At 39.6% G+C, this 21880-nt stretch overlaps 1 protein-coding gene across 1 annotated transcript; it reads right to left on the bottom strand.

The window, feature by feature from the left end:
• Positions 1 to 486: 486 nt before the first annotated feature.
• CFAP221 (cilia and flagella associated protein 221) lies at positions 487 to 21021 on the bottom strand (the record flags this gene model as incomplete). Its single annotated transcript, XM_082763564.1, has 24 exons — positions 487 to 720; positions 1802 to 1831; positions 2876 to 2992; positions 3191 to 3280; positions 3793 to 3887; positions 4302 to 4460; positions 5913 to 6089; positions 6234 to 6341; positions 7323 to 7403; positions 7848 to 7972; positions 8880 to 8970; positions 10219 to 10314; positions 11675 to 11764; positions 13486 to 13573; positions 14141 to 14246; positions 14462 to 14573; positions 14650 to 14773; positions 15292 to 15451; positions 16976 to 17079; positions 18130 to 18230; positions 18678 to 18773; positions 18880 to 18966; positions 20475 to 20575; positions 20883 to 21021. 24 exons carry the CDS (start codon positions 21019 to 21021, stop codon positions 597 to 599), a joined length of 2601 nt encoding a protein of 866 aa, XP_082619690.1. The 3' UTR covers positions 487 to 596.
• Between the last annotated feature and the right edge of the window lie 859 nt (positions 21022 to 21880).

Raw genomic sequence — 21880 nt, 5'->3', positions numbered from 1 at the left:
AGAAACATGTGCATTGAATTAAACACCTAACAGATAATTAAACCTGCTTGGACATTATCTTTGTGGACAGAAACAGTGTTCAGGTCCTCCCTTTCATTAAAGATTTCGATTGTATGATTTACAGTCAAGACTGAAATGTAATGACTTACCTGCAAAAATTCAAGGACAAGCCACAACAAACAAACAAAGCAAAACAACAACAACAAAAAAGAAAACACCAACCAACCAAAAAAAAGCTGAAGAATTTGGTCATCGGGACTTCTCACTTTTTATTTGAAAGTGATGGACTGTAAATTAATTACCAAACTATTTACAAAGTAGTACTGGGGTTTTTTGATCTTTCACACCAGCACAAAGGTAGCAGGCACATGGCTGAGGATTCTCATTGGAGCAATGACTGTGTTTCGGGTAATGGGCACTCGCAGAGTCCTTGACAGAGGTGACATTGCTGGTGGCTCTCTTCTCTTTGCATAAGCAGCAGGTGACCTCACTGAACACGCAGTGTAGCACACAGTACACGCAGTAGCTGTGATACAAGAGGCCTCATTCGTTAACAGGATAAGCAGTACCAAACCACGACCTTTATAAAATTATTCTTAATCCAGAATAAGGGTTTTATTATGTGCTTTCATCCTCATCTTCTCCACGTGTTTTTGAACCTTCTCTCTGAGCCTGTTGTTTTGAGGTTGAAAATGCTCATCTGGATGGTGTTGTGCGTCTCTGCAAGAAGTTTAAAAGATCATTTGTACTTAAAATAGCCAGGGAAGCTACTTAGTGCTGACAAAAACAAAGGAAGAGACACAATTTTTCTTTTATAGTGACCACAGAAGATATTCCATTATTTATGCAGAACTGGAAAGCAAGTGAAACTGAAAAGAACATTCACTTTTGGCTTGGTCATTTAGGAAAGTTAACTGTCTGATAGGTAAACACATACTAGGCTGAGTTTCTACATTTTATCTGTGAAGAAACATATGCTGTAATGGCTAGAACAAGAGAATCCACGTGAAAAACTGATTTGTCAAGGATAAAATGCAGAAACTGCTGTGGAGGAGCAGTAAGATGTCATCCAATTAAACAGTAAAAAAGAAGAACCTTCAGTGACAAAAGAAAAGATTTGGACTTCACTGTTTGCTAATAGATTTTTGTTTCTCACTTTAAAAGGCCAAACAAATAGTGAAGCTTTCAACAAATTTAGTTAGCAGCAGAAACTGAAAGTAGACCAACCCAAACCTGCTAAAAGTTTTTCTTCTTCCTCATGTCCTCAGTCCTATTGGGAATCAGGGCTTGGAGGCTGATTCCATATAAATATCCCATCTGTCCCTTCCCAGGGCCACCTTCTGTTCTCTAGTGGCCATTCTCAGACACCAGTACAGCCAACTTTTATTAGGCTGGAGTTTATTTTAACCTTTGAGCTATTTCCAGAGTCCCATCCTTAAGCAGAATTGCACTTTTCTTACAAATTCTTTTATTTTTGCTATCAGATCATAACTTTGTTTTCTAAAAGTAGAACATGGACACTATTTACATACACGGAGGTGTAATCATGCTAGTAGAAAACAGTAACAATGACACCAGAAAGCACATGAGGTGGTGCACATATGTCCTATTAGATGTAACATATGCTCCATAACTCGAGTTATTAAGAACATCAACTAAAGTAGATGATTTAAAGTTAGGTAAAATGGACTGCAACAAACACTTGAAATATAGATACCTACAAGTGTTTAATATAGAAAAATATTTTAAACTTTGAAGAAAACATCAAAAGAATTAAACTTATGGTTATAAAGTTAATTACCTAGAAAAAGCACCATCCAACACTGTACGACTGTGGAGAAAAGTGACTTTAGTTACATGAGCTACTCCAAATCCTCAAATTTTGAGGAGCAGGGTGTCATAAAATGACAAGAGCAGTGCTGAGTCAGACACATACGTGTTTGTACAGCAAATTATTTTCAATCAATGCTGTAATAATCACAATACTGCAATCAATGTTTTGTCAGAGACCTCATAATACTCAGCACTGTTTTAAAGTTTAATGAATGATAGAGTTGCAGAAAATTTGAACATCAGTCATTTCCCTCTAAAATTAAATAAAAAGACGTACAAGTCTCTTGGTGGCTCTGAGAATTTCAGGCTATTATACACAACCTGACTAGCTAAGTGTCTAATCATCATCATTATCACTTTAAAGAGATGGCAACTGTTGAACAGAAAGGTTAATTCATGTGTTCAAAGCCACACGAGATATCTGGGAAAACACTGGGTTAGAACTCAGCGCGTTCTCCTGTGTTCTTCTGCAATCACTTATGTCACCCATATTGCCTACTGCTCAAGTCCATTGTCCTCAGTGTCCCACCTACCAGCTGATACCTCCGTGCATCCTTCCTGTGACATCACGTAATTCCAAGCTTCACACAGAGCACCTACTTCTACTTCCAGCCCCACAGAACTGCTGGGCAGCCTTGCACGCTCTTCTAAAACCATGGTGGTAATCATCAGCCAACGCTGATTTTATTCACCACTACCAGCATCACTAAAAATCTAACCAAAAGGGTCACTGGAAAGCCACTGTTTCCAGAACATTGAATAGCTCTGAAGTCAAGGGGACTGCCTCTGATGCGAGATGATACCGATAAAACTGAAGTCAGAGACATCCGGGCTAACATTCACAGCTGTTTTAAGTCCAATCCAGAGATCATATCTGCAGCACAAAATATAATACGTGAGACTTCTGCTTTGCTTGAAGTGCCAGATCTGCATCTGATGCAATGATGGAGCATCTCCATATGACTTTCTACATAATTCTGAAGGAGATGCTTCTCTTCAGATTCCTTCCCATTCCTCTCCCCTAATTTCATATTACACTTACCTTTCTTCTTTTAATGATTTCATTTTGCCTTCTGTGAACGCTTGCCCAATTTGTGGAAATTCAGCTCTCAACATTTCTGGAGTAAGAATCACTTTGAACTCAGTTTCATCTGTCTCACTAAAATCAGTAAGATTAAGAACAATCAGGTTTTATCCTTTTAAAATTATTTTTTAAGTCAACAAATCCAGAAATATATCTTATGCAAGCGCGACTTTGTGCTCTTGCCTTGGAGAATCTCTCAGATGTTCAGACACATCCATACAAGCATTTAAGATTTAATCAAATCACACTGAACACAAAAGAGAAGAAACTTACTGGTCAATTATGTTCTCTCTGTCTCTTTCAGGCAAGTCATACAGCATTGGTGGTACATCTGTTGGAAGCATATCTGAACTGTAAGGATCCCTGTAATGGAAATGGAATTTAAATCGGGCAGGGAGTAACTGCAGTCGATAGTTACATTATGAAGCTTCACACTAGTAGCTATTGTTACAGAGAAGATCATGTAATTTTAAATATTCCGTGAAAAAAGATTGGAAACTACTGTGGTATGGAGGAACACGAGCCTGAGAGATGCTGGCTACCACTGGTGCAGGTGTCCACATATTAAACATTTCGCTATTCATACGTCTGCTGGACAGAGTTTGTACCTCCCAGAGTCTTCTGGCACTGAAGCAAAATGCATTCAGGGCAGATGTCACTAGAAGTCTAGAGTAAAACTTCCTTTCCAGGACTAGGTATTTCCTCTAGCAATATTGTACTTAACTCACCCTCCAAGGAGAGTGATTTTGGATTGGTGAGAAGTAAATAATTCCACCCATATGCCCAGAATTACCTGTAGGACTAATTATTGGTCATGTAGTTAAAGACAGCAGAAAGGTGCACAGGTTAGAGGCACTGTCTATTCAATTTCTTACCTACATATTGTATTTGCCAACGTGGGAGTGTTTGAAAAGATGGAATACACCACTGGTAAGAATTCTCTCCACTCCATCACTCCACAGATCACTTCCTGAAATTATAAGTGCTACAACTTTCAGACATCTAACACATAATGCAGTGGGGAGAGAAACTTGCAGGACAGAGCATCTGATTTCTTGGTTAAGAATTGAATCTGGAGAGCTGCAGTTCTCTATGTTTAAATGATGCTTCCTCCACTGCAAGGTCATGAAAATACAACAGACATTTAAAATGGAAAGAGCAGAGAAATACTTCAGAGATCAAAAAAAAGATACAGACAAAGCCTAATAACAGGTTATTCTGACCCATAATAACGTACTGGTTATTTAGGTGCCTACATAATTTTTATTTGAAAGTGTTTCTATCTAGGATGACTCTTCATTTTCCCTCATAAATCCTTGGAGCAAACTCTCAGCAAGAACACACCCAAGGCAGGTACTCATACAATAAACCCAAAAGGCCATACCTTGTGATGCAGAAATTTCTTTTGTGTGACTGGAATACTGGATCCTTTGGGGCATTCCTTGGTAAAGATGTATTTTGGAAGAGGACAGAGATGATATTCAATATTTGTTTCAGAATAAGCTAAAGGAGGTAAAACTGGAAATAATCCTGGAGTGGGGTTCTAAAAACAAAAGAGATTATTTTAGAAAATCATTCTGAGCACCACAAAGAATTGATGAAAATTCAGGCCTTACAGTTAACATATTCTCCCCAAACTCACACATTTGTCTCATTATGACTCTTGTTCAGCGTAACCCTTCGTCTCCTGACTCTCCCCACATTGCAGCCCCATAATCTGCCTAGCTTATCCATGCTCTCTGCTGTCCAAAATACTGTAATTTAATTGTTGTTTGCAAGTATAGAAGAAAAAAACTTTTGCCTGATCCCTCCAAAATCCAATGGTGTTTCTCTGAACAGTTCAGAAACCAAGAAAGTGAACTGGCCTTGCTGCGGTGGAAGTCTGTGAGCATTTTATCATCTATTTCACTGTGCTAGCACTTGTTTTTGCCTTCAGTTTAGTGCTGTGTAGCATGGAATCAGGTTGTCAGGTTGTGCCTGCCTCTTACACTGACACGACAGAGGGATGAAAGAGATGCACAGAGGATCTCATCAGTAAATCCACCAGAGTCCTAGCCCCGTGCAGTGGGGACAAGTCTATACTGTGTACGTTGTGCCAAGACCACCAGCGTGGCACACTGGGCTCTGGGCCATTTCAGCTAACTAATGCTGAAAGCCTGAGCCACCCAACTCAGGCCCTGTGCCATGCTGGCATGGAGACACTGCCTGTGCCCACACACAGCACTTCATTGAGCTAAAAGCTGTCTCTGCGGGCTCAGAGTCACCAATGGACCCCCAGGCTGTGCTGCACTGTGTGGGAAATACCTTCTATAGTTGGTGCCAAGTAGCACAATCTACATGAAAATTAAATAACTGAAAGTCTTCCAATGCACCTGGTTGTGATTTTTTGAATCCCTGTGCCTAGTAACTAGGAAATGAGGCTTGGGATGTAATGAGAACTACTAGAAACTCTAAGCCAGCAGGATGCAATGTGAGCAAAGAGCTTGACTTCACTTTCCTCACTTGACTTAAGGATTAGGCAGAAGCACAGTTCTTCAGCTGAAGAAGACTGTACCTGTCCTACTTACCTGGGTAAGAGCATGAGGTTATAGAAGGACTGAGATGCCAAGTCTGTGGCTTTTTTTTTTTCCTACCATGCAACCAGGGAAACAAATCAAGAAGGGAGGGTCCCCAAGGTGTTTCAGGAAATCCTGGAATCAGTGAGAATTTCTGGAGCATGGGACTGAAAGGGAAGACTCCAGTTCTCTGCCATCACTGGCAACTTTGCCTTATCATCCCTCTGCTAAACTGATCCAAATTCCACCTTAAAGTGGAACAGAGTCCCTCTCCGTGGGATGAGCTCTGTGGCTCCTACCTACCAAGGCTTGCAACTTGAAGGATTATTCACACTCTGGAAGATAGTTTTGTATACCAATCTGAGTAACAGAACTGCCCACCAATAAACGTCCTTTCCCTTCCTTTCTTAGGTTCTTTGTTCAAGCTGACTTCTACTTACAAAAATGCGAAGTGGGTTGCTCTCTGTAGGGTAGACTAAAGCTTGGGGAGGAACCAGGTTTAGGAGGCTGACATTTCTTTCTGCCACTTCTTCTGGGGGTGGTTTGTCAAAATCCATCCTGTGGGAGACCAGGTTAAGTTGCTCCTCAGGAGAAGGAACTACTTGAACCAACTCATCCTTGAAAAACACAGACAAAGGTTTTCAGAGTGTAGCAATCCTTTTGTTATAAATTGTTGGGAAAGAATTAATCAAATAATTGCAGAAATGTAGGGGTGGGAGTGACTTCAGCAAAGGGAGTTTGTATTTGAGATTATTTGTTACCTGGGCTCCCTGCCTCAGCGGCCGGCAAAGTTTTCGAGGTTTGTAACTCGTGGCTGCATGGTGTGTACAAAATGGCTGATAACCCATAATCCTGAAATGCTGAGGAACCTAAGTGCAAAGGAAAAAGACACACTGCAGGAGACGACAATAATCACAGACATATCACATCTCATTGGTAAAGGATACTTTGATTGCTATTCTGGAATGTAGTATATGATCAAAACTTTGAGAAGTTTACAAGGACAAGCTGAATGAGTGTATAAAGAAAGTTCATTCTTGCTGTTCTGTGAAAGATCATGGATTTAAAAGTTTTTTTGTTTTTTTTTTTTTTTTAAATCAAGTATAATAAACTTAATGGGGTTGAGAAAGGTTTTATTAAGTATTAAAATTAACACTGGCAGATGAAGCAAAGACACTAACAAAAAGATTGTTATACCACCTGGAAAAAAAAAAAAAAAAAAAAAGGAAGAGGAAATAATTGAGCCAAAATCTGCATTGATTTGAACCTGAGGAAATATTTTTGCTTTGATAGAGTGCTGAATGTGATCTTTTGCTATTCAAAAATTTGAGAGGAATGTCTTCGGAGGTCAGGAGAAGAAAAAGATCTGTACAGATAAGTTGAAAAAATAGCACTATGTATTTCAAGGAGGAGATGTTTCCATTTCCTAAGCAGGAATGCAGGAACTAAGTATACAAAACTAGACCCCAAATACAAAGAAAATTCAAATTACTTTCTAAAAAGGACACTAATAGGTGATGGTATTTTTGCTCTCTAAAATCAAAGGAAAGGCTGTGTGTCACACAGGGCTTGCAGTATCCTCATTCATAGATGCACCTTGTTGCTTGAGACATAATATTTGCAGCTGAGACAATTCATCTGTGTCTGAAGAGAGGAGAACTGCTGACTACAGGCTTGCTACTTACAGAAACCGGTGAGATTTGTTTTTAATAAAAGCATGCTAATCACACAGCCTTATTAAAACAACGTTTCTAGTGGGCTGCACACTGGGGCCACTGAATAAGGCACAAAATGTTTAACTGGACTGTGGAAAGAAACATGATATATCTGAGGGAGCTGTACTGACTCACCTTCAAGTCATAGAAGGGAATAACGTGTCTGATTTTCACATCTACAGGTTTGATAGGAACGAGGCCAAGAGCATCAGGTTCCTGAAAGAATACACTATTTAAAACCCAGTAATATGGTGGGCATTTTGTTTTGCATTGGCAGCAATCCATTAGCATGGCTACTTGAAAAGATATGGAAATAATTACGCAAACATTTTAATATTTTTCCAGTCTTTTCTAGGACTTTAGCATTTCAGTCACTTTTTTATTTATTTTCCTGTGCAAAATCATGGATTTTAACTAACTTTGGTCATTAATGTATTACACATAATTTTAGAATGTAATCAAGAGAATGCAAACTTTTAACTGCTTTTTAAGTGCTTAGCAGCACTCTCAATAAACCTGAAGTCCTGAATTAATTTGTTGGAACTCCAGAACACCGGTCACATTGTAAAGTATAAAAAAAAACAATATGGGTTCCGGGGCCAATGCCTTCAACAAAATTTTATCTTTACTGTTGGCCACCATTTTAATTACTATACCTACCAAATCACGGCACAGTTCAAGGGAACTGTAGAAGGGGAATTCAAAAGGTAATATGCGATCTTCAGATATGCTGGAAGAAATGCCCTTATGTTCTTCACTCTCTGTTTTGCTGAAACACCTGTTTCCTGTCAAGAATGGAAAGCAAATACTAAGATTTTGTAATGTAACTTGATTCACTGCTTCAAAAAATAGAATCAAGACACAAAACATATTTAACATCTTCCTTACACAGGATGTGTCAGTTCATTTTAATATGGAAAGTAAGGTACTGTTGTCTAAATTTTTTAAACTACCCCATCTACAAGACAGCATACTGGGAAATAAAGAGCGGCCACTTGCACAGGCAGAAGGCCTGATATGGAAAGTTGTCAAACTGCATGTGTATGAGGTGGTATGAAATAAGAAACACGAATCCTCTTCTGTCTGTAGGATAGCCAACTGTGACACACATCCAAGGCTAGTTATGTTCCATAATTGTTAAAGAACAAGTGACTTTTCCAGGCCAGCACTGTCATTACAACATAAAGAAAAGTGGTTGCTTGAAAGCACTTGTGTGAGAAAATGAGGAGGGACACTCAACCCAGTGCTGGCCACTTGGCTGTGTATCTCACAGTTCTTTCTGTCTCATTTCACTGAGTTCAGATATCTTGACTTTTTCACACTTTATCTAACTGCTTGGGTTCCATCTGATCTGATTACCTACTCGTCTGTTTCTCATATAATCCCACCTGCCCTTTCCTTGTTGTTTCTCAGCCCTGTAAGTAGCTGCCCTATGATTAAGTCACTAAGTTGCACGGCTCCTAAGAAGAGAATCACATTTTTAAAATATGGTAGATAATGTCTGAAAAATAGATGTATTTTGACTACAGCCAGGTCCACCTCGTCACACTTCCTTTTTGCTTGTAGACTCCTTTGTAGGGACTCTTTCTTTATGTAACTATCATATATAGGCACACACCTGACAAGCCACAGTACAACCTGAATTATCAATAATTCATTGCCAGACTATCAACTTGTTCTTCTGCTCCTTACCAGATGCAGAGCCTTCCTCCACTACTCTGGCTTCTCTTGTTAGCCCACGGAACAGATGCAGTAAACGATTTAGTCGACTCTGAATCACAATCTGAATGAATGATTTTAAATTTTTAAAGTTTAATAGTAAGTTTAACATTCTAACATTTAGAGTCATAGAAATAGACATACAACAGTATTTATTCTACAAATCTCACTCAGACATCTATTTCAGGAATTTTGCTATAGTTTTCTGTTCAGAAGGGATAAAATCGGGAAGGAAAGATTTTGAATGGATTTCAACTCCGGTGACACTACACATAGAAAACAGATCAGCCGTTTGTTTAGCCTTACAGTTTAATTAGACTTTTTCACTAGATCTTAATCCTTCAGCTGTGTCTACTGGCATATATGGATTTAACAACAGGTAAACAGTCAGCTGACCATGGCCATATGAATACTTATGGCTCTGTGAAAGAGAATATGTAGTAACACTCACTGTGAGATCTGCCTAATGCTATTTATCACAGGGTAATAATGAGGAGTCCTAGGTTCAAATACCAGAAGGAAGCATTTAGCCGCCACCTTATTTGTGCAATACACATTTCATCTCAAAGCATTTGTATGGAGCCTAATACTGGGGGCTGTGGTAAAGAATAGATTTGAGAAGAATACCTGAAGTGGGCACTGGGAAAGAAGGAAGGTTATGTATTGCTTACTGCATTTATATTTACTTAGAGATGAACAGTAGAAATGCAAGTTAATACTTAAACTCAATGGAACAAGTGATTTTATAGATTTAGTCTTTAACTTCCAGGCTGAGAAGGATCTTAGGAGACCTCCAGTTCAATCTCCTGCTCCAGGCAAGGTCAGCTGTGAGATCAGACCAGGTTGCTCAGGGCTTTATTCAGTCTGGTCTCGAAATCATTAAGGGATGTAGACTGCACAAACTCTGGGCAATCTACTCCAACAATTGTCCTCATAGTGAAAAAGGCTTTCCTTACACACAGACTATAGCTCTCTTACTGGAATTTGTGTCCATTGTTTCCCGTGTTCCCCTCATCTTTCTTGTACTAGGGTCCCAAAATTGAACATCATATTCTATATGCATTTTGAAATCTTTTCATTCAAAAGTATTTTGTGCATTAAAAAAAACACTAAATTCTTCTACATTTGCTTAGTATTGATTGTTTAAATAAATTTACTCCAGATCCTTAATTCCTGGTGAAGCAGGGACACATTTATCAAACTGTCAAATCCCTGGCTAGCTGTGAAGACTGTTACGTGCTAGTTTGCATGTTCTTTTGTGCTGTTTCCAAGGTGACATACCATCACACTGCATTCTAGTTGTTCACGTTACCTTGTATGCTGCTTGTTGGAATTTCCTCAACATCCTGTTTCTGTTGTCCCAGGGGTCGTTACGGAGCACGTTGAATGTGGGATGGACATTTGGATGCTGCATGGTATTAAAAAAAGAGGTACTGCTTTTAAAACTAGTCAATGGTGGAACTTTCTCCAGCCCAAGCTATTCCTTGGTCAGAATCCCTGTGTTATTTCCCAACACTAAAATTAAATCAAGTAAAAACGTTGAAGTTGAATTATTTCATTCCATGTCCATGTCTCCCTACTGGCATTTAAACAGAAGTCTTCTCTGTAGGGCTTAATGGGAGGTCATCACCAAAAATCTGCAGATGCAATATGGGAAATGGAGAGGTGATGTTGCATGGTCTGCATCCATAAGTAAATGGCAGCCACATACTATGGCAGAAGTCCAATATGTGGGCAGTCAGTGGGGAGAATGGACCAGGTCTCTGCTGAGTGCACACTTCAGCTTGCACAGATGTGAAGTTGGAATAACTGTAAGGGCTCAAACCAGAGACAGAAAATTCAGTACCCTCTCTCCAATAACAGCCGACAGCATAGACCTACAGCAGGGTGAAAGACCAGGGTAAATTTGCAGTGATAATTCCCCAAAATAAACTCCCAACATCTAATGATCTCTGGCTTTGGACATACTTGAGAGGGGGGCGATATTTAATGACTTGAATTGTCTGAATGCTCTTTGAACACAAGTAAATCTTTCTTGATGCATTGATCTCTCCAGTTTTAAACTGATGTGATAGAAAAATGTAGCACTAGAAGGGACTCCAGCTGCACCATGGTACCAATCTTCACAGGAGGGCAGCCGCTCAACTAAAATGTAGGTTAGGAAGGTCCTCAGAACCAGCTCCACACAGCCCCATGCCACACTCACCATATGATATTCAACACTTCAGAACAGGCACAAAAGTACAGGAAAAGACCAACTACCACAGCTATGATGTTCAAGAAGAAAGCAGCAAGGATCCTTTGTGTTGCTAACAGCCAATGTTCCTTCAGTAGCAGATTATTTATTAAACAAAGCTTCCAATAATCCTAGGAAACTGATCCTGGGAATTACCTCACACCACAGAGAAAGACAAAAACCCTAATTACCAGAAAGGTTCCTGTCAATCAGACCTGCAAGGTAAAGTTTGCAAGCCTTGTGATTTACTTAATCTAACATTTAGACATGAGAAAGCTTCTCCTGAGAGAGCTTTCAGGAACAAGCAATATGAATCTCAGGTTAGGCCTGTACATTTCCACTTGTCTTTCATATTAGAAGGTCAGAACATCAGACGATGAGTTGTGCATGCGGCTCATTGCTGGTCCTAGTGTAGTAAAACAAGAAGTATGACACTGATACAGAAATGGCCACATTAGGAGGAAAAACATTGAGTGACAAATAGTTATGTTTCATTGTTAGCTTAGTGGGTGATAACAACATATAAACAAACCTGCTCAACAGTCCGGATAACACGTCTGGAAGAAGTTTCCACTTTGTTCCTTTGAAACTCCTTTTCTATGATAGGTTCTCCTCTTTGAATCTAATTTGTCACCAGGAAGAACAATCTCATTAGTTCAAAGCATTCAGTGATTTTTTTTTCCTTATTTATGATTAGCAGAAATTCACTTACAATGTACCTATTCTGGAGGTATGTTACAAAACAGACTTCACCCCCTTCTAGGGAGTGATTATTGCAACCCTTTAGGAAGTCACAAAGTAAAATAGTGTTCTTTTAGGTCTGAGTTTCAATCTGATCCCTGCCCTAATGAAACACAGATTGCTTTGCATAGGCAGAACCAGTAAGAGATTACAAAACCAACCACATAAGTCAGCACCTGAACAGCTCTATGCAGGTGACAGCATTACAAAAATTTCCTGCAGTTTTCCTAAATTTTGTGAACATCTTCTCCATCATGGTTTCCAGTGATGCCTGCTCTTTAATCTGTTCGTGTGTGCAATAGTTTAGTACTGTTTTCACTTCACTTTTCTGAGACTCTCTCAAAGCGTTCAGGCATACTGGATGAATACCAGTGCTTCTTCCACCACACTCCTCCTTACCTATTGTTTCATTCCCAGGGTACAACTATGTCTTTAACCTTGGCTTCATTATGGGGAGTGAAATTCACATGATTTTGATGGACTGAAGTTTTGGTTAAGACAATGAAAGACAGACCAATTAAAGGTCTCCAGGACACCCAGTGCCAGGCTGTATAACGCAGTGGCCAGTTGAACAAGCGATGGAGGAATAATAAATACTTTGTGAGGCTTAAAGGCACCCAAGGTGAACAAGCAACAAGGACAGCACAAGCAAAGGTACACCTCTGCCAGAAAGTCATGGGGACAACTGTGAAATCACCCCAAAACCTCCACAGACAAAAGGTGGCCAACAGGTAACTAGGTAAATATTTCTAGACAAGATGAATATGCATCTAATTTAATGATACACCAATCTCACATTTTAGATCATTGTTTTTGTTACTTATTTCCTCTTTTGTTAGTATTAAAAATAATGTTTTAATTAATTCATGCTTAAGTTAGTGTATAAATTAAGCCTTGACCTATTTATAAATAACGTGACTCCCATAAACAATGCCTGAGAAGTCAGTAGGATGTCAGAATCTACTTGAATATCCAGGAGGCAGGAAAATAGGGACAAGCCCATCCTATCTTGGGGGTAGATATTTTATGCCACTGCCTATTGCAGCTCTCACCTCTACAAAAGACCACCTGCAGTCTGGGGTGACTGGAGGAAGCCAAAAAGAGTGAGGGTGACAGTAGAAGAACCTGCTGAATTATCTCCCCGTGGCTCTGCAGGAGAGGACTGACTGGGTTTAGCCCTTTGATTGTGAGCTGTTTGAGAGGTACAGAATAAACAGAACATTGGATGTAGGCACAATGTTGACAGGATTGCTGCAATGCTGCACTGTGTAGCTAGGTGGAAATCTACCAGGTTGAGCAATACCTATTGTAACAGGTATCTGTTTACATTTCCATTAATAACTTAGCTTTCTGTCTACCTCCCAGATAAAATCACCTCAAAAAATTGATGCAGAGAAATAATAAAGATATAACTGTAGAAACAAAGATGTAACTGTAGAAACAAGTACAGCTAGTACAGGTTTATATCAATGCATTAAGAAAAACTGAAGACATAAAGAGCTTGATACAGTCCTCTACTTTACTCTACTTTATTTTACTGCATGTAAAATAAAAGTATAAGTTTGACTTTAAATTTATAGAAAAAAATGAGCAAAGGCTTACCTTGTACCACTCCTCTTCCCTCTGCCGGTTTTCAATAACCTCTTTTTTAAATTCCACAGAGACTGGATCTTTGCCTTTATGAACTTGCCTGGATTTACAGTAGAGGCAAGAAAATGCTTTACTTAATATACAATTTGTTATATTTAGAGGTTGATAGACTGATTCTCCTCTTACTAAGGTGTCTAGGAGCCCATAATATTCAGCATAAGAGCAGTTCAGACAAATGCAAGTGAAACCACAGTATGCTTACACATTATGTGCTCTGCTTTACACCATTTGATGTTTAAATGCAATTCTGTTCATTCCATTATACATTTTAGCCTTGATTTATTGACAACTGTGACAAAAACTCCCTTTACCTTTAGGTGGGATGGAATGCATGTGGTTGGATGAACAAAGTTTTCAGCAGGTTTCTTTCTAAACGCAAGTATCATACAATCAATAACCTCACTGGGTACACTCACATTGCTCTCAAGCAGAAGGGAAAAAAAGTGAAAGCAAAACAAAAGTATCTTAACTGTAAAAGTTAAGATCAGGACATGCCCATCAGGAAATGAAATAGCAGCTTTATGCACCAGTGAATTTGCATACATCATTCACAGAGGCCTCAGCTAAGCAAAACTCCATGTCGTTAATATGGTTAATTAACACTCACTTCAGATGATTTGCTTCCTCTTCCTGAATATTTTGTTTGACTTTATTTTCAAATATGGCTTCCTTCATCTGTCTTGTTTTTATCTCTGCATCGCCTTGGCAAAGGACTGCAAGAATATCAGAAAGACATATCATACCATATCATTCCCATTTTTAGTTGGGAAATAAGACCCACAGTGATAACTAAACTCAATCTGTAAAGCTAAGGTGAATTTCTTACAGAAACCACGACTGTGTTACATCAGCAATTCTGAAGTTGAGTTTCTCAAGAGAAACCTACAAATATTGATAAGATTGTGTTTACACTGCTTAATTACGTTACCCTCTTTCAAGTTCCTAATCTTCATTTTGCCTGGTTCCTGATTCAAAACAGTGGCTACAGCATACGGATTTGACAGATCTGTGGGGAATCTGAGGTTCTGGTATTCAATTTCCTAAGAGATAGGAAGAAACAGAAGTGAAAAAGATTTTCAGCCCAGAAAAGTACTTGTGATTATTCTCTCTTCACACCCTTACCTTTTGAATAGGCTGGGATCGTGGCTGGCTGAACTGGAGTTTTCTCCACTGCACTGACTTTCCCGCAGACACTGCTTTTCTCCGTGGACGACTTTGTTGTTTTTCAAATAGTTCATTTCTAGATGTCAGAAGGAAAGATTGTTCTTTTAAGTACTCTGTATATAATTGTAGCACAGGTATATATATCCCTTCTAGATATAAAAGAAGATCAGAAATTCTTTTCACAATTTTAAGAGTGGAACCAAACTTTCTAAACTTGCTAACTTCAGTTCACAAAAATAGGTACAGCCCAAAAGACTAATGCTCAAAAAAAAGTATCTGGCAAGGCCTTAAAAATAAGAATAAGGTAGATCAGACAAACTGAGGATGTTCAATATCTCTTTAAGATTATTTAGTATCATTATTTTATTTTTATTTTGGTACAGTGAGTGTTAGGTCATACAGAAGACGTGCACTCTGAACAGAAGATGTAAGAGAGCAGGTACGTGTATTAACACTTGAATGACATTAGTGCATTTTATGTCACCATAGATAGAAATGCTTAAAATGATTACAGCAAAATTGCATAAAATCCTATTACACATGTACTTTTTAGAACTGGACAAAAATATCCAAAGATCAGTCAGCCACACATACATTAAACCCAAATGGGGTGTTGATGTTCCTGTGAATACACATACATAGGGCTTTGAGCGGAACTGTGAAATCCACAACTGCATTTTCATTTGTGCTGTTCCATACTCGAGTGGGGAATATTTCACAGTTACTTCCACTTTCCCATTGCCTGGAATGATTCCTGTGATTAGAGAAGAGAAACAGTAAGAATCCATCTAACGTGAGCCCACTTAAGCATGCTGAAATGGATTCTGGACTGCATTTTTTAAACAATATTACTGTTTGAATGGATGGCAGTAAGCCTCAAAAAAAAAAAAAATCAGGTTTCAAAGTGTCTTTCCAGAATGAAAAGTTACCAAATAGTGGGAGATATTTTGCAATAGGAAAGATTTGACAGTAAGAATATTTCGTACTGTTGTGAAAACAACTGTTTTTTTTATGCAATAGTCCTTCACTTACATCTGCTGGTCTCAATTCTCTGGCAAATCCTGCTCTCTCAAACAAAGCATTATAGACATATTTCTCTGCATTCTCCCAAGTTTGGGAAATTGCCTGGACTTGGTGCATTAGTTGTTTCTACTTGGTCTTATTTCCTTATTACCTGTTTCATGGTTTTATCAAATAATAATCCCTAAATGTCCCTGAAAATCATATGAAAATTATATAAATTCCCTTCATGTCCCTAAAAATCAGTGCAATCCCAGGACACAGATCCTGATACTCCTTGGCTTTTCTGCACAGGTAGTAACAAAATTGAAGAGTTTGTTCTGGGGGGGAAAGAAAAAAAAAAACAACAACTCATCTGGGGAAGTAGGACCCCACCTTTTCTGAAAGTCCAACCTAAACCATTTTTACCTTTATTACAGAAGAAGGGGAACAATTCTTAAGGGAAGTTTGACACATCAGGCCAAATTCATGTCATTCTACATAGAAGAATAATAGCAACTTTTATTACAATGTGTAAGTAACCAAAATTCAAATTCCAGTGTCACAAATGCCAGTGACAGATTTATGAAGGTTTTTACTTATTTAAATCTTTATGTATCTGTGTGGAATTGACCAGAGTGCTTAAGTGAATTGCACAGCCAGGTCTCACTCACCTACACATTTTTGTCAGCACAGCTGGGCTCTGACATGCTTCTGCTGGCACCTGGCAAATATCACAATGATAGCAACTGACCTGCAAATAGTTGTCTGTCTCAAGACAGAGCCTTCAACAACATTAGGCATGAAAATAGCTTATCGTGTAGCCAAAAGTCCCTGTCTCTTGTAAAGCCTGTACACAGAAGTCTAGACAGAATCTAATATCCACTGCTGTAACTCATTAATGAGACAGGAGCTAGGTAGCCCTTGGGGAAAGGTGTGATAAAGGGGTGAATGCTGGGCTATACCTTACTGCCTCTCTCCTTTCCAAAGGCTGCACCAGCAGAGAGCAAAGACTGGAAAGACTGCTTGGGAAATCCCATATTTTGGGGAGATCTACAGATGGGCATTGAGAGGAGAAACCCACCAGTCATGGAGGGCTATTTGCCACGAGACTGCATATAAATAAGATTTGTCAGCTTGTGTTTACCTAGAAGCACTCTGAGGCAAAGTCTTTATCTTTCTACACACACTTTTGTACAGCACTGAGCGCACTGTCACGAGTAAGTACACTCAATAAATACAGATTTATTATCTAGAATGTTAAATAAATGCAATTTACCAGATGTTGGCTGGACGGCGAAGGCTCTGTGAGACTGAATAAAATCAATGTGGAATTCAAAATCTATTGGGCAGCTGCACTGCAGTGGGATGACATACTCCTTACTGAAAAGGGAGAAACAAAGAAAAAAAGTAATGAAACTACAGGCAGTCACCAATTACAGGCTGGAAAATTGTATTAGATACAACATGCCCTGAATATATCTGTCCCAGAGAGATGGCTTATGTATTAATGTGAAAATAGTCATTTCCCATTGCTCCAAAGCAGCAGAATACTTCAGACCTTTCACTCAATAGGGAAATGAGACCTACATCTTGATATGACTGCTGGGTATTTTATGTCTTGACTTACTTTCTCCAACCCCTACAAAATCTGATTACAGAAAAAAAAATCAAATTTCCTTTTCAGAAGTTATTTATGCGTATACTTACATTCTTGTAAACTTCAGTATCTAGTAAGCACAAACAATCCAAAACCAGAGCACCATAAGTACAGAACCAGAAATCCACCTCATCCCACAGCTCTCCTTGTGGAAGAGGATGAAAGAAGACTCTGTGCACTCTTCAAAAGCGTTGAATACTCCAGCACATCAGAATGACTGGACTTTATCCACCGCAGAAGTCATCACACTACAGCCTGATTTTCATAAAAGCCTTTTGTGTCTCACACTGGTTGTGTGATGGTACTCAGCACACACCTTTTCAAGATGCCTTGGAAACTTCTCTCATCGTTTAAAATGGTGTTCTCCACTCTGCTTAATCTTTTGTTTTCTGAGAAAATATTGTACACTTTCACAATTGTTAAAAAATGGAACAAAAAAATCACTTTGGATTTACTGATGCTAAAAAGACATAGTACTTGGGAGTGGACAGATTACAAACAGCAAGCTAGCATACAGCCATATTTCTTCGCCATATAAGTGAAGTGAATCAGCACCAATTTAGACCAGCTGAAACCTTTCCCATCTATGTATATGTTTAGTTTGTACAGCACCCATTTTCCTGTGAAGGTGTGTCTGGAACTGTTTTGCAGTCCAGATGGTAGCTGACTTCCTTAAAGTTACCAGGACTTTATGATGTACAAATAGAGGAAAATGAGATTTTCAGGTTTTATGCATGTACACAAAAACGGGCAAATGTACGTCTTTAACTCACCTCTGACCAACTGATACATCAGACATACTTATAAATGACGGAAATTCCACAACATTCACAGCAGGGTAAGCATGCACAGGAACAAGCAATGTATCTTCTCCCTGCGGAAAAAAGAAGAGGGTAAATATTTATTTATTGTAATGAATAAATGTTATGCAAAGTAAAAGCTTTTGTAGTGGTTGGTCAGTAAGTGGGCATGAGATGCATCCAATATCATCCTTGTGGCTCCTTATGGCATTGACATTCTGCTTGCTTGTAGTATTCATCTGTCTTTCCATACTTTCAGTAGCTACGTAGAGCACCTCCAAGACATTACATCAGTGTGGCACGAAGATTGATATATCAGCAAAGTATAACAGAAAAAAAAAAAATTAGTCTACCCACAGCTCTGGGATATTACGGAGAATAAAAATAGATGCTTAAACCCAAATACTCAAATCCAGGCTTAATAGGAGAAAACATGGGGCCTTTACTTTATCGTTATCGTCATGTCCTAACAGTTGTTCCATTCCATTACAAATTTAAGAATATTTTCTTACAATACTCACCTGACAATGAATTCGGATGCAGTCATAGTAATACCGCCACTCATCAGGACAGAAATCAACGGTAACAATGTATGACAAGCCAGGGACAAGCCGATGCTAGAAAATGACACAAAATAAAATAGAAGACATGTAAAAGCTGCCTGTGTGCACACAGAAACAGTGCTGCATGCAAACAGTGGTGCGAAGGCTTTCTGACACTTACAGTTTTGTTGTATTTGATCTGAAAATACTTTGTCTGGGGTGGTATAATGTGAAGGTTTATTACATCACTGGAAATATTTATCAGCTTCTGCAGAACAAAAGAAAACCAAAAACATGTTACAATATAAGAGGGCAATTGGAAACACATAGCCAAGAAGGTGTATTAAACGTGGAAGTAATCATTTCAACTTCAGTGGAAAAAAATCTGAGTATGCTCTGAATTTAAAAAGAAAACTATTTAAACCTTGCATCCTGTGTTTTTATGCTTTGGAACCAAGTCACAAGTCCTTAGTTAGAAAGAAATGCATCTTATTTTTTGACATGAAACCCCCTGAAATCAGCGAGACTAATTACTAAAGAAGATGCTACTGTTGAATCAAATTCTCATGCTGCTTTGCTTAGGAACAAAAAAGCAAAAAAGCATTTTTTTTGTTCCTTTGCAACAATAGATTGTTGCAATCTATTGACTTCTCTTTTGCAGGGGTCTGAAACAACAGAAATGATTTAATATAAGGTTTTGTTCTAGATCACAAAGTAACAAGCCTTTGGACTGTGACCATCAACCCTGCCAAGTCTCCCGCATCATGGAATCATTTAGGTTGGAGAAGACCTTTAAGATCATCATGTCCAATCACTCACCTAACACTACAAAGTCAACTCTACCTTTAGCCGGGGCAACCCCTTCCAATGCCTGACCAGCCTCTCTGGGAAAAAATTCTTCCTAAAAATCTAATCTAAACTTCCCCGGCACAACTTGAGGCCATTTCCTCAAGTCTTATCTCTTGTCACCTGAGAACAGAGACCGACACGCACCTTGCTGCAGCCTCCTTTCAGATAATTGTGAGGAGGTGCCCAAGAAGCTGGGAGGGGACAGAGTGAGGACAGCTGATTCAGACTGACCAACGGGATATTTCATACCATGTGGCATTCTGCTCAGCAAGAAAAACTGGGGTAAAGAAGGAGCAAAGGGGGGACATACAGCTGAAGGACCAGGGTGCTTCTGCCCTTGGGTGGGCCAGCAACAGCACCTGGGATGCATTAGGCAAAGTGTTGCCAGCAGGTCAAAGGAGGTGATCCTTATTTATTTTCATTACACCTGGTGGACCTTGTCCATCCATCACCCAACTTCTTCCTCAAAACACCACATCAACAAGGGGGTACTCAGACTAGACTAGACAAGGAAACCAAACCCATGTCCTGACTTTCTTTCCTTAGGTTATGTTGCTCCTGGAAGGCCAGAGGTGCTGTCAAAGTCCTTGCAGCAGTGAACCCAGTTACAGCCACAGAAATGGGGCAAGTACACTTTGATAACAGTCCCTCATGGAGTTAAAGCATGAGTCCTTCATCTGTGACTTGCAAGTCACACGTCACTCTTACACTGCTCACAGACACAGGAAAAAGAAAGACAAAAGAGACCGTAAAGGGCAGCGATGTGAACAGCATGGCACTTGTCTGTTTTGTTACCACAGGGACACTGATTTTAAGTGCTGCTCTTTACAGCACTCACAGAGCAAATGGCCTCATGACCACAAGCAGTCTACTCGGCTTCTGTTATCCTTTTACAAGCCCCAAGAGGATCCCTGCCCTGACACTTACCAGCGTCTGTTGGTGATGTTTTCCAACTTCATACCCTCCACAGTGTAGCACAGCAGGCTCGGCCTGTACAACATTGCTCCTGTAACGTTCTGAATAAATCTCTACGAAGAAAGATGGTGAGACAGGGAGATTAGGAAGGAGACCAGGTGAAACATACACGATGAGTGTTACTCACATTTAGCAAGTATGTTCATGTAGCACCTAATGTATTACAGAGAGAAAAAGGAAACAGATTGTTGTTAGGCAGGCATGACTCTTAAGTGGAGAGTTAAGGTGGCATCTATGACCCAAGCAGATCCACGATCCTTTCACCACTATCTCTTGGCATCTCTCTCTTCATGGCTTCCACAAACCACCACAAAACTTTAGGGTCAGTCATTTAGGAACAGTCAGAGAGCACAAACGTACTTGATTCCAGCAAGTGATGGGGGACAGCACGTCTTCTTTTAGGTTCCTCCACTAGGCTGTCCAGAAGGACGCTGGGTATCTTCTTGAGGGGTTTCTCAGCAATCGTGTTTTCCGTGGAGGCTGATTCAATCACATCCATGTTAGTACACAAATGGAGTCTGAAGGCTACTAAAATTCATCAGCACCTGGGGTCAAATAAAAACAACATAATGACAGAAGTGCCTTCCCTTACACTGCTAACATCTGTTGGCTAAAACTGCTTAAAACCATTTAGTAGAGTTTTTGTTGTTCCCTCCCAAAGTAGATTACAGAATAAACCAAATCCCAAGACCAGTTAAAATTCTTCCCCCCTACCTGAACAATGGATTTACTGTCTCACACTCCGGACTGTAACTGGCAGGTGTAAGTACCAAACAGCTAAGTGCCAAACATGCCTCAAGGAGGACAAAAATAGAAAGTAAACTTCCGATCACTTAACAGAGCCAAGTGTCAAGCCATCAGGCAGACTGGCATCATTATTCCTACTGATATCCACTCTAGATCCACCTGGAACAGAGCCAACAGCCAGTTCCTCAGGACACCACGTTCTGTGCTACTGCTGATGTTACATGGCCACTGAACCCCGGGGAATCCACGCTCAGCCATGGAGCACATCCACAGAGCTCCAGAAGTCAAGCCAGTACACGAGGTAATAGTTTCAGCCAGCAATAACTTCCAAAGAAAGCTGATAGCTACGGTATCCATCCCACTGCTGGAGAGGGCATGGCTGAACCAGGAAAGAAGCAAGCTGTGGAAGGAATGGCATACACCAGAACTCCACCACCTCAACCCAGGTCAAGCTTGTGACCAGAAGTCTTCATGTAACACAGCCCATTTTGCACAAGTGTGCTCCAAACACTAGACATCTGCTTGTTATTTACCTCACTGATGTGCGCAATTGCTTAAGACCCTTCCACAGGATTTTCAGATGCCATACCCCGTCCCTGCAGACAGTGATC

This window comes from Aythya marila, assembly GCF_965140915.1.
Source record: "Aythya marila genome assembly, chromosome: 6".
Lineage (NCBI taxonomy): Eukaryota > Metazoa > Chordata > Aves > Anseriformes > Anatidae > Aythya > Aythya marila.
Note: the sequence above shows the minus strand (reverse complement) of the source record. Positions and strands in the feature narration are given on the sequence as shown.